At 46.3% G+C, this 15,000-nt stretch overlaps 1 protein-coding gene across 1 annotated transcript in view; it reads left to right on the top strand.

The window, feature by feature from the left end:
• Positions 1-15,000, top strand: part of LOC123519402 (mucin-2-like) — a 61,082-nt gene that overhangs the window by 12,398 nt on the left and 33,684 nt on the right. The window contains exons 2-9 of the mRNA XM_045280681.1: positions 6,918-7,112; positions 8,783-9,900; positions 10,000-12,298; positions 12,415-12,545; positions 12,919-13,002; positions 13,691-13,796; positions 14,204-14,355; positions 14,470-15,000. The exon at positions 14,470-15,000 is cut by the window's right edge and continues 57 nt beyond it. Coding sequence (XP_045136616.1) covers positions 6,918-7,112; positions 8,783-9,900; positions 10,000-12,298; positions 12,415-12,545; positions 12,919-13,002; positions 13,691-13,796; positions 14,204-14,355; positions 14,470-15,000 — 4,616 coding nt within the window. The remainder of the gene's footprint in view (positions 1-6,917; positions 7,113-8,782; positions 9,901-9,999; positions 12,299-12,414; positions 12,546-12,918; positions 13,003-13,690; positions 13,797-14,203; positions 14,356-14,469) is intronic.

The raw sequence follows: 15,000 nt of genomic DNA, 5'->3' as shown, positions 1-15,000 counted from the left end.
ATCATCAATAAGGAAATGTGTCACGAGAATCTGACGCTCTGGTGTTTGAAAATAGTTTTATGAGTCTTATGAAAGTCCATAGTGTTGAAAGAATTACTTCACAATTACTTCAAAGATTAAACACTACAGTAAGACCATGAAAATAATGAAGCTTCAATTCCCACATTATCTCATCAAGTAACATTACACAATAGAAACAAGAGGGAAGCCCCAGTGAGTAAGCATACAGTCATAACCTTTATCAATCACTCAAACCTTAACCCATAACAACAGAATCCACCCTTTCAGTTTTCGCATTCACTCAGACCCACTCTCTCTCTCTCTCTCTCTCTCTCTCTCTCTCTCTCTCTCTCTCTCTCTCTCTCTCTCTCTCTCTCTCTCTCTCTCTCTCTCTATTGAAAGTACTGACGGTGGATGGAGGCAGGCGTGGGATCATGTGAGGGCGTGGGCGGGCTCAGGGATGAGGGTGGGGGGCGTGTGGTGGGTCAGAAACAAGGAAATAACTGAAGGGAGGCGGGTGCGTGGGTGGGGAACACATCCTGCCTGGAGCCGCCACCGCTGGCCGCCCCGCCCCCGCCCGCCCTCACTCCACCTAACTCTGCCAGACTGACAACGCACGCGACTTTCCACACGCGGAGGAGGAGAGGAAATGATTAGAAAGACTGGTCGGAGTGAGGAGGAAGGAAAAGAGGAGCAGGAGGAAATAAGGGAGAAAAGAAGGAAGATGAGGAAAAGTTATGGAACAGCATGGAAAAGAAGCAAAAAAATAAACTACGTGAAGGAAGGAGAGAAGTATGAGAAAATTATGTAGAAAGGAAAGGAAGAAAAGAGGAAATGTGATATGGAAGATGAAAAAGTAGAGAAGGGAGAGGGAAAAAAAAGAGAAAGGGAAGGACAGGAAAAGAATTGTGGAAAAGGAGAGAGAAAATTAGGGAAATTGATCGAAATAAAGAAGAGGAGGGAGAGGACGAGAAGCAACAGGAAATAAGGGAGGAAAGAGAATATACAAGGAAGCTTGACTGAAAGGAGGGAGAATAAATGAAAGGAAGAAAAGAAGACAAAAAAAGGAAAAAAAGAATGGGAGGAGAAAGACGAATTACAAAGGATAACTATTAATCAGCAACAAAAATTGAAGTTGTTGCATGAGAACAGGAGGAGAGGAAAGTAAAAAGGAGATGATGGAAAGACAGTCATTATAACCAAACTGTAACAAGATTATAAGCAAGAACATTCCCCTTACACTAGATTCTTCCAACATGAGTGAAAGTATATGGTCCCGGACGCTAGCTAATCCATACATACAGTGAAAATTAACACCCAGCAATATGTTAACAATTTATTCATCAACACAGACTTTGAAGGTGAGTATCCCATAACGACACATCACATTTCTGCTATTTATTTATTTTTTTTTTTTTATACGTAAGATTCATAGATAGCAACTCCCCAACGCCCATCGATCCTATTGTTTGGAATCCGTGCGTCAGTCTGCCAGTTGGTTTCGTATCCTTTGCTGTGAAGGATTCATTGAAGCTGTGAGTGAGATTTTTTTATTTTTTTTTTTTATAGCTTTTAGGGTGTTTTGGGAATCGTCTGTTTAGCTTTCATTGGGTTTTGGGAATCGTTCTTTTAGCTTTAAAGAGTTTCACGAGTCACTTATTTAGCTTTTAGAGTGTTTGGAGAATTGTTTCGTTAACTTTTGTTTTGTTTGATTATATAATCTATTTATTGTCTTTATTCATTTTTTTTTTCTGGTGGGGTTTTAAAATCGTCTAATTAATTTTTCTTTTTTATTTATTCGTTTATCTATTTATATCTATTATTATTATTATTATTATTATTATTATTATTATTATTATTATTATTATTATTTCTGTTGTTTTTTATTTTATTTTATTTGCATAATTATCATCATCATTGCTTTTTTCTATGATTTGAGCTATTGATTTATTCATTTATTTATTTTCTTTATTGCTTGGTGCATTTAGTTTTGAGTTAGCGGAGACTCGTGAGTGAGTCAGCGACCGTTGAGCAAGGCCGCTGCACACACAACCAGCTGTTCCCGGAGTTGTCAGCGTGACGTCACCCAAAAGGTCAGCCGGGAATGGGGACTTCCTCTCACTCATTATTCACTCAGACTCGAAGTTCACCGGGATGAATGTAACGCGGAGACTCAAAGAAACACATGGGAAGAACAAGCAGCGGCAGACGTGTTGGCCCTGATCATGTCTGCCAATATGTACGGTGTGAAGCAAAGTGAAAAGTGTGTAAGGTTGTCAGGTGATGTGATGATCCTCTCTCTCTCTCTCTCTCTCTCTCTCTCTCTCTCTCTCTCTCTCTCTCTCTCTCTCTCTCTCTCTCTCTCTCTCTCTCTCTCTCATGACTTCCGTTCTGGCGCCGAAGATCAATCAGTCTCTCTCTCTCTCTCTCTCTCTCTCTCTCTCTCTCTCTCTCTCTCTCTCTCGGGTCCTCCATCTCCCTCCCCTCTTTCTCTCCCTGCCGCACGCTTTCCTCTCCTCCTCCCTCCTTCCCCGTCTCTTTACTTCTTCCCCCCCCTCTGTCTCCCTCCCTCATTCCCTCCCTCCAGAAGATGAACTCTGATCATGCAAGCGACAATAATTCGTGTTCACCCTCTCTCTCTCTCTCTCTCTCTCTCTCTCTCTCTCTCTCTCTCTCTCTCTCTCTCTCTCTCTCATGCGAAAAACTCGCGGTTTATATCAAAATATGCTAAAATATCTTGAAATGCAAACAGTGAGGCGGTAGAACAGTACAATTCTACAGACGCGTATGATATTTCCTCTGTCGGTCGTGGTTGTGGTGGTGATGGTGATCGTGGTGAGGGTAGCGGTTGAGGAGGAGGAAGAACTGAGAATACACAGACATAATCAAAATAAGTCATTTAATGCAAACCCTTTACACCAATAGAGAGAATAAAGAAAAAAACCCCCACCAAGTAATGCAATTAACTAAGAGGCGAGGCACACACACACACACACACACACACACACACACACACACACACACACACACACACACACACAAAAAAAAAAATAGCGTGCACTAACTTTATTTAGGTGTATGGTGATTGGTGAGTGATTAAATGGTTTGTGCTGAGTCATTAGGAGCTTAAAAGACGATTAAGCAAATTAACGGGTGGGGGGTGACAGGTGGGCATTGGGAGCTATGTTTACTTTGATTCAGGGACTGCTATGTGTTTTCTTATGATGCCTCCTTGTTTTTCTTTTTCTTTTATACCATGTGGGCTTTTCACGGGAATTTATGGGCTAAAGGGGGTACTTTTTGTGGTACCTCCTATCTCAAAGCCCACCCGCAAGGAAACCGTTGCCTCGAGTGAGGAAGCCCAACCTACACTCGGACCGTGGACAGGATTCGAACCCGTGCGCTTGGAGACTTCTCGGACCCCAAAGCACACATGGTTCCACTGTACCACGGCGGCCTCCTTTTTGATCTTATATTCTTATGAGATCGCGGGGGTTGAGTTAGAATTAATATATGTACTTCTTGACATTCTTAAGAAAAAAAATACGTAAAATTTGATACATAACTGAAATACAAAAAAAAAAAAAAAAAAAAAAAAAGATGGGAAGGAGAAAAATACATATTACATCAAACTTTACGGTTCTCCAAAATATGCGGAAAGTTATGATAGCTACACATCTTAAACATATTGATTAATACACAGAGTTTAAAATTAAAGAAAATATAAGTCTACGGTGGAGTATGATATTGTTGCGTGGTGGTGGTGGTGGTGGTGGTGGACGGCGTGTTGATGTACGATAATTTGCATGAGGTGCGTGCGACGTCGCCATAGCAATGATGCGGAGATTATAACAGCGTGAGGGTTAATTCGTGCCCCAGGATGAACTAGGGATATTGAATTATTAGCGGGAACTTCAGAGCTGTGATTCCTAGGACGAACTAGCCGTCCTTGCATGTTTTGTGTAAATATTTGTACTAAGATTATATTATGGTACGAAACTCTCGCCTTACTGCTGTTTTGCAAATGTGCGTTTGTAATGAACATTATTATAATTATTGTTATTGTGATTGCTTATTTGTTTATTTGTTTATTCATTTAGGTTTGTTTAGGTTTTGTCAATTTCATGGGTTTTTTATTATTTTTTTATGATTTCTTATGTCATGATACTACTACTATTGCTACTGCTACTGCTGCTGCTACTGCTACTGCTACTACTACAACAATATTACTGATAACAGAATTTATAATGATGATTATGATGATAAGAGTAATAGTAATAATAATAATAATGGGTGGAGTTGTGATTATTATTATTATTATTATTATTATTATCATCATCATCATCATCATAATCAGCATCAGCATCATCATTTTTATTGTGTGTGTGTGTGTGTGTGTGTGTGTGTGTGTGTGTGTGTGTGGAATAGCAGGGATGACGACAGCTTCCTCCACCCGTTCCTCTCTGCCATGTTCCTCCACCCTCCCTCCCTCCCCCTTGTCACCCTCCCTTGTTCTTCCACCTGTTCCTCCACCTCCTCCCCCTCCTTCTTCCTCCCCTGTCCCAGTCCCTCCTGCGGCCTTGGTCTTCCTGGGATGAAAAAAATATATAATCCCCCGTGTGTGTGTGTGTGTGTGTGTGTGTGTGTGTGTGTGTGTGTGTGTGTGTGTGTGTGTGTGTGTGTCACGGAAGAGAGAAGACAGGAAATCAGACAGGTAATCAGGAAGAGAGGCGCACACACACACACACACACACACACACACACACACACACACACACACACACACACACACACACACACACACCCTATTCTGTCAAACTCTCTAATACAAGAGTTAACCAGTACTCTCAATCATTCATACCTTTCACTGGTAAACTCTGGAACTCCCTACCTGCTTCTGTATTTCCATCTTCTTACGAGCTGACTTCTTTTAAGAGGGAGGCTTCAAGACATTTGTCCGTTTTTTGGCTAATTCTCTATCAGTCTTTTAGCGAATTTGCATATGAAGTGGACCTTTTGTTTTTTATTTTATGTTGCCCTTGGCTAGTTTCCCTCTTGCGTAAACACACACACACACACACACACACACACACACACACACACACACACACACACACACACACACACACACACACGTCCGGTAGTTCAGTGGTTAGAGAGCTGGCTTCACAAGCTAGAGGACCGGGGTTCGATTCCCCGGCCGGGTGGAGATATTTGGGTGTGTCTCCTTTCACGTGTAGCCCCTGTTCACCTAGCAGTGAGTAGGTACCGGATGTAAATCGAGGAGTTGTGACCTTGTTGTCCCTGTGTGTGGTGTGTGCCTGGTCTCAGGCCTATCCGAAGATCGGAAATAATGAGCTCTGAGCTCGTCCCCTAGGGTAACGTCTGGCTGTCTCGTCAGAGACTGCAGCAGATCAAACAGTGAAACACATACACACACACACACACACACACACACACACACACACACACACACACACACACTGACATTCTCAATCATGCTATACATTTTTTACGTTCGTTTTCGTGACCTAGTTTTAATCTCTCTCTCTCTCTCTCTCTCTCTCTCTCTCTCTCTCTCTTAACGCGGAGATAGATAGATAGATAGATATAGATAAATAGATAGATAGATAGATAGATAGAGATAGAGAGAGAGAGAGAGAGAGAGAGAGAGAGAGAGAGAGAGAGAGAGAGAGAGAGAGAGAGAAAGGTCACATAGTTTCGCGATTTTTTTATTTCATTTTTATATTCTTTCCTGATTTCATTATTGGTGACGCACGATACTTAATACTTTGGCTGTGTTTGTTTGTTTGTTTGTCTTCTTCCTTGTGTGTGTGTGTGTGTGTGTGTGTGTGTGTGTGTGTGTGTGTGTGTGTGTGTGTGTGTGTGTGTGTGTGCGTGTGTGTGTGTGTTGTGCAAACAATTCCACGTTATTTATTTATTTTTTTTCAGCTTCTCGCTTCCTCTTTATTTTTTCGCCTCATTATCCTTCTCTTCCTCTTCTTCTTCCTCATTGTTTCCCTTCTCTCTCTTCCCTCTCATCGTTCCTTGTGTTCTTGAGAAGGAGGAAGAAGAGGAGAGAAGATTGATTGATTAAGTGCACCATATCATCAATCAATTAGTCAATCCTCCTCCTCCTCCTCCTTCCACCACGCTTCCTCCTCATTTTGTTTTCATTTCTAACCATTTTTTTTCATATTTCTTCTCCATTTTTCTCACATTTCCCCTTCTTTTATTAATTCGTCTATCTTTAAGAATAACATGTTTCCGTCTAGTATTTATCCATTCCGTCATTTAAATATTAAGAAGAGAGAGAGAGAGAGAGAGAGAGAGAGAGAGAGAGAGAGAGAGAGAGAGAGAGAGAGAAATAAATAAAACAAAAAAAAAAAAAGACTTGCAAATTTTCGCTCCCAGAGAGACAACAATATGAGTTTCCAAAGACGTAACCAATTTATTTCCACTCCCGCATCATTCATTCATTCATTTATTCATTCACTTACATATTAAAAGGGCAAGACACGAACACACACACACACACACACACACACACACGCCCGGTAGCTCAGTGGTTAGAGCGCTGGCTTCACAAGCCAGAGGACCGGGGTTCGATTCCCCGGCCGGGTGGAGATATTTGGGTGTGTCTCCTTTCACGTGTAGCCCCTGTTCACCTAACAGTGAGTAGGTACGGGATGTAAATCGAGGAGTTGTGACCTTGTTGTCCCGGTGTGTGGTGTGTGCCTGGTCTCAGGCCTATCCGAAGATCGGAAATAATGAGCTCTGAGTTCGTTCCGTAGGGTAACGTCTGGCTGTCTCGTCAGAGACTGCAGCAGATCAAACAGTGAAATACACACACACACACACACATACTTCCAGAATTCACGACGATATATCCGATTCTAATCCAGCGCTTTTTACAGTCACTGAGGAAGAGGAGACCATTGAACCGACGCCGGTGGTGGTGCTGGCGGGCGGGGAGCAGACCAGCCACATCCTCTGGCCACTGGAGGGCTCGGAGGGCAGCGGCGGTGGAGGCAGCAGCGGTGGCGTGGACAGGTTTGGGAGGTTCAAGAGAGAGTACAGCCTTGAGGACTTCTTGATCTGGCTGCCTTCAGGTGAGTGGTGGTGGTGGTGGTGGTGGTGGTGGTTGTGGTGTGGTGAAGTAGGGTGTTTTTGTGGGATAGGTTGAAGGTTAAGAGATACGGGAAAGGGAAAGTGGATTAATATAGTGGAAAAGAAATGTTTGTACTAGTGGTGGATTGTGGTTCTCTCTCTCTCTCTTTTATGGGTATTTTTTTCCTTCCTTTACTATTTTTTTCCCTCCCTGACATTTTCTCCCTCTAGACATTTTCCGGCGTGGCCAATGTATCAGCTGACGTTTTTCTTTTCTTATTGAACATTTTTTCCCCTTGAGATTTTTTCCCCCAGATATTTTTCCCCTAGATATTTTTACCGGTGCTCGTTTTTGTCTCTCTTAATACTTCTTTTTCTTAGGACATCCCCCCCTCCCCCACATACACGCGTTTCCCCTAAAGTATGTCCAAAAGAGGAAATAAATCAGGAGAAAAAATCTGGACGGGAGAGTGTCAAACGTTAGATGGCGGAGCTAGGGAAGATGAATTATTGTAGTAAGTACCTGTTTGAATTTTTGTGGCAGGTACAGATTGGTGATGGTGGTGGTGGTGGTGGTGGTGTGTGTGTGCGTGTTTTGGTGGTGATAGTAGTAGTAGTAGTAGTAGTAGTAGTGGTAGTAGTGGTAGTAGTAGTATTCGCGTGCGTGTGTGTGTGTGTGTGTGTGTGTGTGTGTGTGTGATATACAATAAATTACGTAATTATTATGATGTACAGTGTAATTTGTATATCTTGCCTCGTGTTACTACTATTTTCATCCTCTGAGGTTTGCTACTTCTTTCCCCTTTCCTCTATTCCTACCTTATTTTTTTCATTTTTTACTCGTTGTTTCTTTCCCTCTTCCTATATTGGTACTTTGGTCGCTTCCATATTTTACTGCAACTTTCCCATTTCAATATTCTCACCTTGATTCACTCTTTTTTTTTTCTCACTCTTCTTGCCAACTCTGGACAGTAACTTGGCTCTTGTTTTCTCATGTGCATTTCTGGAGAATCTTTTACTGTTTATTTTTACCGCTGCTTGTGTCCTGTCTTTCATAACCTTTTTATTCCTGCTGCTCTCCTGTGCATGTGTTTAATCAATAATCATTCGTGTTCCGTTCGTTTCTCCTCGCTGGCTACAATCTTTTCTAATAATACTGTTTTCTTCCTCCTCTGAGACTAAATCTGGTTTAAAGTAGGAAGGAGCGAGTGTGTTTATTCATTAATTATTCGTGTTTCATTCTTTTTTTTTTCTCACCGTCTTCCTTTCCTACTAATATTACTTTTTTCCCTTCACTTCTTTCTTCGAGATCAAGTTTTATGGTTTGGGATAAAGGAGAGGTGTTGATCAGTATATCTTCAGTCATGCATCCGTTTTTCTGTAAACTTTGCCTGCTGCTGTATTTCCTTCTTCCTTTGATTCGAACTAATTTAAGAGGGAAGTTTCAAGACACTTATCCTCCAGCGCCAGTCCCAGTGTCGCTCGTAAGTAATAAGAAAAAAGATTTACTGTACGTGAAGAACAGAATCTTTATTACAAGGATTATAGAGGAGGAGTTGTTGTTACTGTTGTTATCGTCACTCATGTTCTCTCTCTCTCTCTCTCTCTCTCTCTCTCTCTCTCTCTCTCTCTCTCTCTCTCTCTCTCTCTCTCTCTCTCTCTTACATCACAGGGGATGGACCGACTGAGGAGCGACAGCACCGCGCCAGGGACACCTCTTGGATGGACCGAGCGCAGGTTATCACCACCACTGTCTTCCTCACCACCACACTCTTCACCACCGTGCCCCAGCTGCCCGCCGCCACCACCACCAAGCCGCCAACCCTCTCCACTGCTGCCATCACCCCAGACGACCCGCCACGACCAGCCTCCGGGACCAAACGAGGCACCAAGGGCTTCACTCAATTCAGCAACACCGCTTCTAGTCATCTTTGGAATACGACTAATTACTACGACCTCCTGGACTCCATACAGAACGACCAGGCGACCTCAGGCGAGAGACGAACCCAAACACACCACGTGACAGTGACCAGAACAACTACTACCTCACCACCGCCACTGCTGGCCTCCCTCCCTGCCACACAGCCTCCCTGCTTCACCACCACGACCACTACCACCATCCTCACCACCACCAAAGTCGCCCCGCCACCCCAGCTCTCCATAACGACCACGAGTAGTAGTTTATACGACCTTACTGATTTGGTGAGGTCGTCTATTGAATATCCAGGACCTTCTGCTACGTTTACGAGTCACACTCCCACGCCATGTCTCGCTACGACCAGCACGACCCCTCCAGCCCCCTCCACGACTCTCACTCACGCCCCTTCCTCCCCTAGTGAAGTGTACGTGACCGCCCTTGGGTTTCCTGAGGGAGAGGCGCCCACCACACCACAGATGCCAGATAAAGAGGAGGATGACAAGCCCACTCTTACTACCCCTGTCATCTCTGTCTCCCAACCCTCTACTGGTGCTACCACTGATGCTGCTACTGAGACTACCACTGATGAACCAGACACCACTACTACTACCACTATCACCACCACGGATAGCAACACCACTCCTGATGTTGTTGATGGACAGGTTTCGGACACCACTACTGCCACTACCTTAACGACCACTGATGCTACTACTACTACTACTGATGGCGCGTTCCTTACCACCACTGACGCAGCTGAAAGCACTACTACTACTGACACCACAACGACTACTACTATTACTGACACTGACACGACCACTACTACTGATACCACTACTACTACTGATGCTACTACCACTACTACTACTGATATTACTACTACTACTGACTCTACTACTACTACTACTGACACTACCACTACTACTGATGCTGATACTACAACTACTACTAATGACATTGTTACTAATACTAATACTACAATTACTACTGATACTACAGCTGCTACAGACACTACCTCTACTACAGACGCTACAACTACTACTACTGATACTACTACTACTACTGAAACTACAACTGTCACCACTGATTCTGATCATCTGAAGGCTGTTATCACCACCACAGACACCACCACTACTACTGACACCACATCTGATACTTCTACCATCAGTGACATCACCACCACTACCACTGATACTACAACTGACACTTCTACTTTCCTAACACTCCCTGACACTACCACCTCGGTATCTACTACTACTACTGATACTACTACTACTACTACTACTACTACTACTACTGATACTACTACTACTACTGATGCTACTACTACATCTGACACCACTACTACTACTGATACCACTGTTGATACTACTACTGCCGACATCACCACTACCACTGATGTGACTACGATTTCTACTGTGCAAGACACGTCATCTGACATCACCACTACACTCACTACCACTACAACACCAGACACTACCTCTGCTACTTCTACTACTACTGAGACTACTACTGCCACTGACGGCGCTACTACTGCCATCACTACTGCTATATCTGACACCACTACTGACACCACCACTACTGCTGACACCACCACTACTACTGACACTACTGGTATAACTGACACCACGACTACTACTGAAGTCACCACCACAGTTACTGACGCTACGACCACGGATACCACCAGTACCACCACTATTGACTTTACCACCACTACTACTGACGCGACCACCACCACCACTGACACCACCACCACCACTGACACCATCACCACCACTGACACCACCACCACCACTGACACCACCACTGAGGGCTGTGTGGATGCTGAGGAGGTGGATGGTGAACACTCCACTTCGAACTCCACTCGGCGGCCTTGCGTGACCGCCGGTGTGTTGGTGGAGGCGGTGGATCCCTCCCCCGCTACCACAGGGGAGGGGCATCAGGGGGAAGACACCACCACTCAGACCACCACTGACACCACTACCACTGACGCCACCACCACTGACCCCACCACCACCACCACCAGTGACGAGGCTGGTACAGAACATCTGGCCGTGGACTCAGTGCTCACCACCACCACCGCTTACCTCTTCCCCGCCGAGGGCTTCGAAGGTGACGGCGCCGCCCACACCCCGTCCACCTCCTCCCCAGCCAGCACCGCGGTGGAAGACGTGCTGTACACCGCCACCCCAGAGGGCATCACCACCACGGAGGCTCCCGAGACTCCCCAAGAGGTTTCCCCTGGTGAGTCCCCCTGCCGTGCCTGTGCCGGGAGACGCACCACCCCGCCGCCCACCACGCCCCGGGATGAAGTGGAAGAGTCTTCCCGCCCACCCTGCCGATGTTCCTCCCGACGCCCCTCCACTGAAGAGTCCTTTGATAATACCACAACCACCACACTCACCACCGTGCCGCTCAACACTACCACGATCACCCTGGTGTCCCTGGCCCATCCCCCAAACACCACGCCCCTGCCCGAGCTGCTTACCACGAAAGAGACCATCGTGCCCTGCACCACCACACAGGACACCGCCCACACCTCCACCCCAACCAAGGAGTCCCAGGCAGAGCAGCCCAGCGCACCCAGCCCCAGCAACAACGCCTCGGTGCCCCTGGACCAGCGCTACTGGGTGAGGACGGTGCTGGAGGGGCCGCCGCAGCAGGACGATCCGCAGCTGTACTGGAGTAGCATGGAGACAGCCCTCACCACAGTTTTCCAGCTGGCGTACCAGCGCACCGAGGCGCGCCGACGGGGACAGCTGGACCTCAAAGCCATCTTCACCCCCGCCTCCACTCCCACTCCGACCCCCACCGTCAACCCTTACGAGAACTACACCACCATCATTGCCAGAGTCCCCCGCAGCGACCTGCCCCCAACATCCCCCACCGCTCCCCTACGCCCTAACCACCAGGCCTTACTCTCCCCGGCAGGCAAGACACAGACTGCACCACCGCGGCCCGTCACGCTCCGCACCCCGCACCAACGAAGGAAACGACGGGTGGAGCAGAGGACGCGCCTGAGGGGCAGCAACTCATCTCCCGCAAGCCCCGAGACCTCGCGCCTGCTGGAGCGGCGAGAGGCAGGGTCGTCGGTGGTGGTGAGGCTGCAGAACGTGACGCACGACAATGCCACTGACACCACGGAGCTGGTGTATGCGGTGTTCGAGGGCACCGAGCCCGTGCTGGCGAAGGAGGCGGTGAAAGTGGCACAGGAGGTGGAGGACATGGAAGTGGCGGTGATGCTGGACCAGGTGGTGGTGGTAAAGGCTGAAGGTGAGAGAGAGAGAGAGAGAGAGAGAGAGAGAGAGAGAGAGAGAGAGAGAGAGAGAGAGATACATAACTTACCTCCACCTTTCCTTCATTCCTCGGTTTTCTCCATTTTCCGTTAGAATACCTCGGTGTACGGGGCGTGGTGGGGGGCGTGATGCTCCTGGTCTTCATCACCTGGTTGGCCGTCCACCTGTATAAGAGGCCCGCCCCCTCCTCCTCCTCGCCCCGACACCTGCATCCTGACTCTGAGGTACTGATTGGCGGGGAGTTTGATTGATTGATTGATTGGCGTAGTGGATAAGATGGTGAGCGTGGGATCGGGCAAACGTCCACGCGTAGGTTCGAATCCCACCACGTACAGCCTTAAAACACTTTGCCATTTGTCGAGTGGTTTAAAGTTACCTACATATCACCATGATACCCAGGTTCTAGGTGGTTACACTCAAGATGAGCTTGGGTGGTGATATGGGCCCTAATATGGGTACCACTATAAATAAAATTGCATGCGCCACTAATGGGCGGAAGCTGAACAGCGCTTCCCATACACTCTTCAGGTGTGCCTACAGGCGCTATAGGCCTTGCCGTAAAAAAGCTTGAGTCATATGACATCTCTGTTCCCCCAGAGAGGGTCGCCACGCAGTCTGGCCAGCGGCACGGGCTATCCTGGACACCTCAACCTGGGCTACTCCAGCAGCAGGGACGAGAAGGTAGGTCAGGGCGGATCACGCGAGCTTGGGACAGGTCAGGGGCGTAATGAGGTAATGAGCGCGAGAGTGTGGCCTTGAGGGAGTGTATGGTGATTAGGAGACTGACTGGTTGGTTGAGGTCCTTCGATCCTTCTTTCATTTTCTTTCTTTTTTCTTTTTTTATCCATTCGTGTGTGTGTGTGTGTGTGTGTGTGTGTGTGTGTGTGTGTACATTTGATCATATATCTATCTTAATTTATTTATGTATCTTTCCATTCAGTTATTGTACCTGTTTATCTGTCTGTTATCTATACTTTATATCTACTTATCTCTCTATCAGTTTGTCCATCTATCTGTCAATTTATCTACCTATTCGTCTGTCTATATATCTATGTATCTTTTTACCCATCCGTTTATTTATCGATTCATGTATCTATCTATCTATATCTATTCATCTATCTGTTTATCTATCTTTCTATCTTTCTGTCTGTCTATGCTTCTTTTTTATTTTAACTCCTATTCACGTAATGTCCTTTTTTATATTCTCTTTTTTTCACTTCATTATTTTTGAACAGATAACGTATCGATACTAAAAGAACATGGATGTTTTAACTACTCTTCGTCTTCTTACTCCTCCTTCCTCAACATCAGCTCCAGTGTACTTTCATTATTAACTCTGATAGTTCTCTCGTCTCTCTCTTCACGCCAGTTGGAAGCCGCCACCCTGTCTCCAAGTGGACGGAACCTTCATGGCGAGAGTGCCAGGCCTCTCACCTCCACCTCCCCGCGCGGCCAGGTCCCCCGCACCAGGCAGGGTAGGTAGTATGGGTTGCTGGTAACGATGGTGGTAGTTGTATTATTATTATTAGTAGTAGTAGTAGTAGTAGTAGTAGTAGTAGTAGTAGTAGTAGTAGTAGTAGTAGTAGTAGTAGTAGTAGTAGTAGTAGTAGTAGTAGTAGTAGTAGTAGTAGTAGTGGTAAATGATAATGATACTAATACTAATAATAATGATGATAATAATAATGATAATAATAATAATAATAATAATAATAATAATAATAATAATAATAATAATAATAATAATAATAATAATAATAATAATAATAATAATAATAATAGTAATAATAATAACAATAATACTAATACTAATAATAATAATAATGATAATAATAATAATAATTTTAGTATAGTAAGGTGATCATAACACATGGTGGTCGTACAGGGTCGTTGTTGGGGTCAATTGGAAGCCACACGCAGATCCCACGACCACAACTCTACGACAGCAGCAGGAAGGAGAGAGGCTACGACACCACGGAGGAGGACGAAGAGGAGGAGGAGGAAGAGGAAGAGGAAGAGGGTGAAGAGGACATGGAGGTATGTCTCTCTCACCCATGAAAAAAAAAGCCTGTAGAGTGAGGGAAGAGGTGAGATAAACAAGTGTGTTAATCAGGGAAAGATGTGGTAGTCTCAGGTGCGTTCCTTCTGCAGGTGCCTGACGGAGTTAAGGGCGCCACTATCCAGAGGAGCAAGAGGAGGCTGCTGGGGGCTGAAGGGTCTATGGAGGAGCCCTTGTACAGCTCCCCCAAGCCCACCCACGTGCAGTACCCCCACCCCGGCACCCACTCCACCACCCTCTCCACGTCACAGTCCACGCCTCTGCACTCCGAGCCGCAACATCACCTGGTGGCCAACATGCTGCAGAGCGCCTCTGACTTCGCCTCCAGCAGTACCCGGGGCTTCTCCGTGCTGCCGCCTCCGCTACTTCCACCCCCGCAAGGCTTCGACAAAGACTCCGAGGTGGGCTTCATCCCCGGCACCTCCCTCCCGAAATTCCTCCCGCCGCCCCGAGTGCCGATCATGTCCCCGGACCGAAACGCCTCCTCTCGCCTCAATGCCTATGATTTTGATCCCGAGGCGCCGCCCATCCCGCCCAGGAACTACACGCGGGAAGAGGCAGGTCTACCACCCCTCACTTATTCCTCGGCATCCCCCCCACCCCGCCCAGAGACAAGGGATGCC

The sequence above is a fragment of the Portunus trituberculatus genome, chromosome 45, assembly GCF_017591435.1.
Source record: "Portunus trituberculatus isolate SZX2019 chromosome 45, ASM1759143v1, whole genome shotgun sequence".
Classification (NCBI taxonomy): domain Eukaryota; kingdom Metazoa; phylum Arthropoda; class Malacostraca; order Decapoda; family Portunidae; genus Portunus; species Portunus trituberculatus.
Note: the sequence above shows the minus strand (reverse complement) of the source record. Positions and strands in the feature narration are given on the sequence as shown.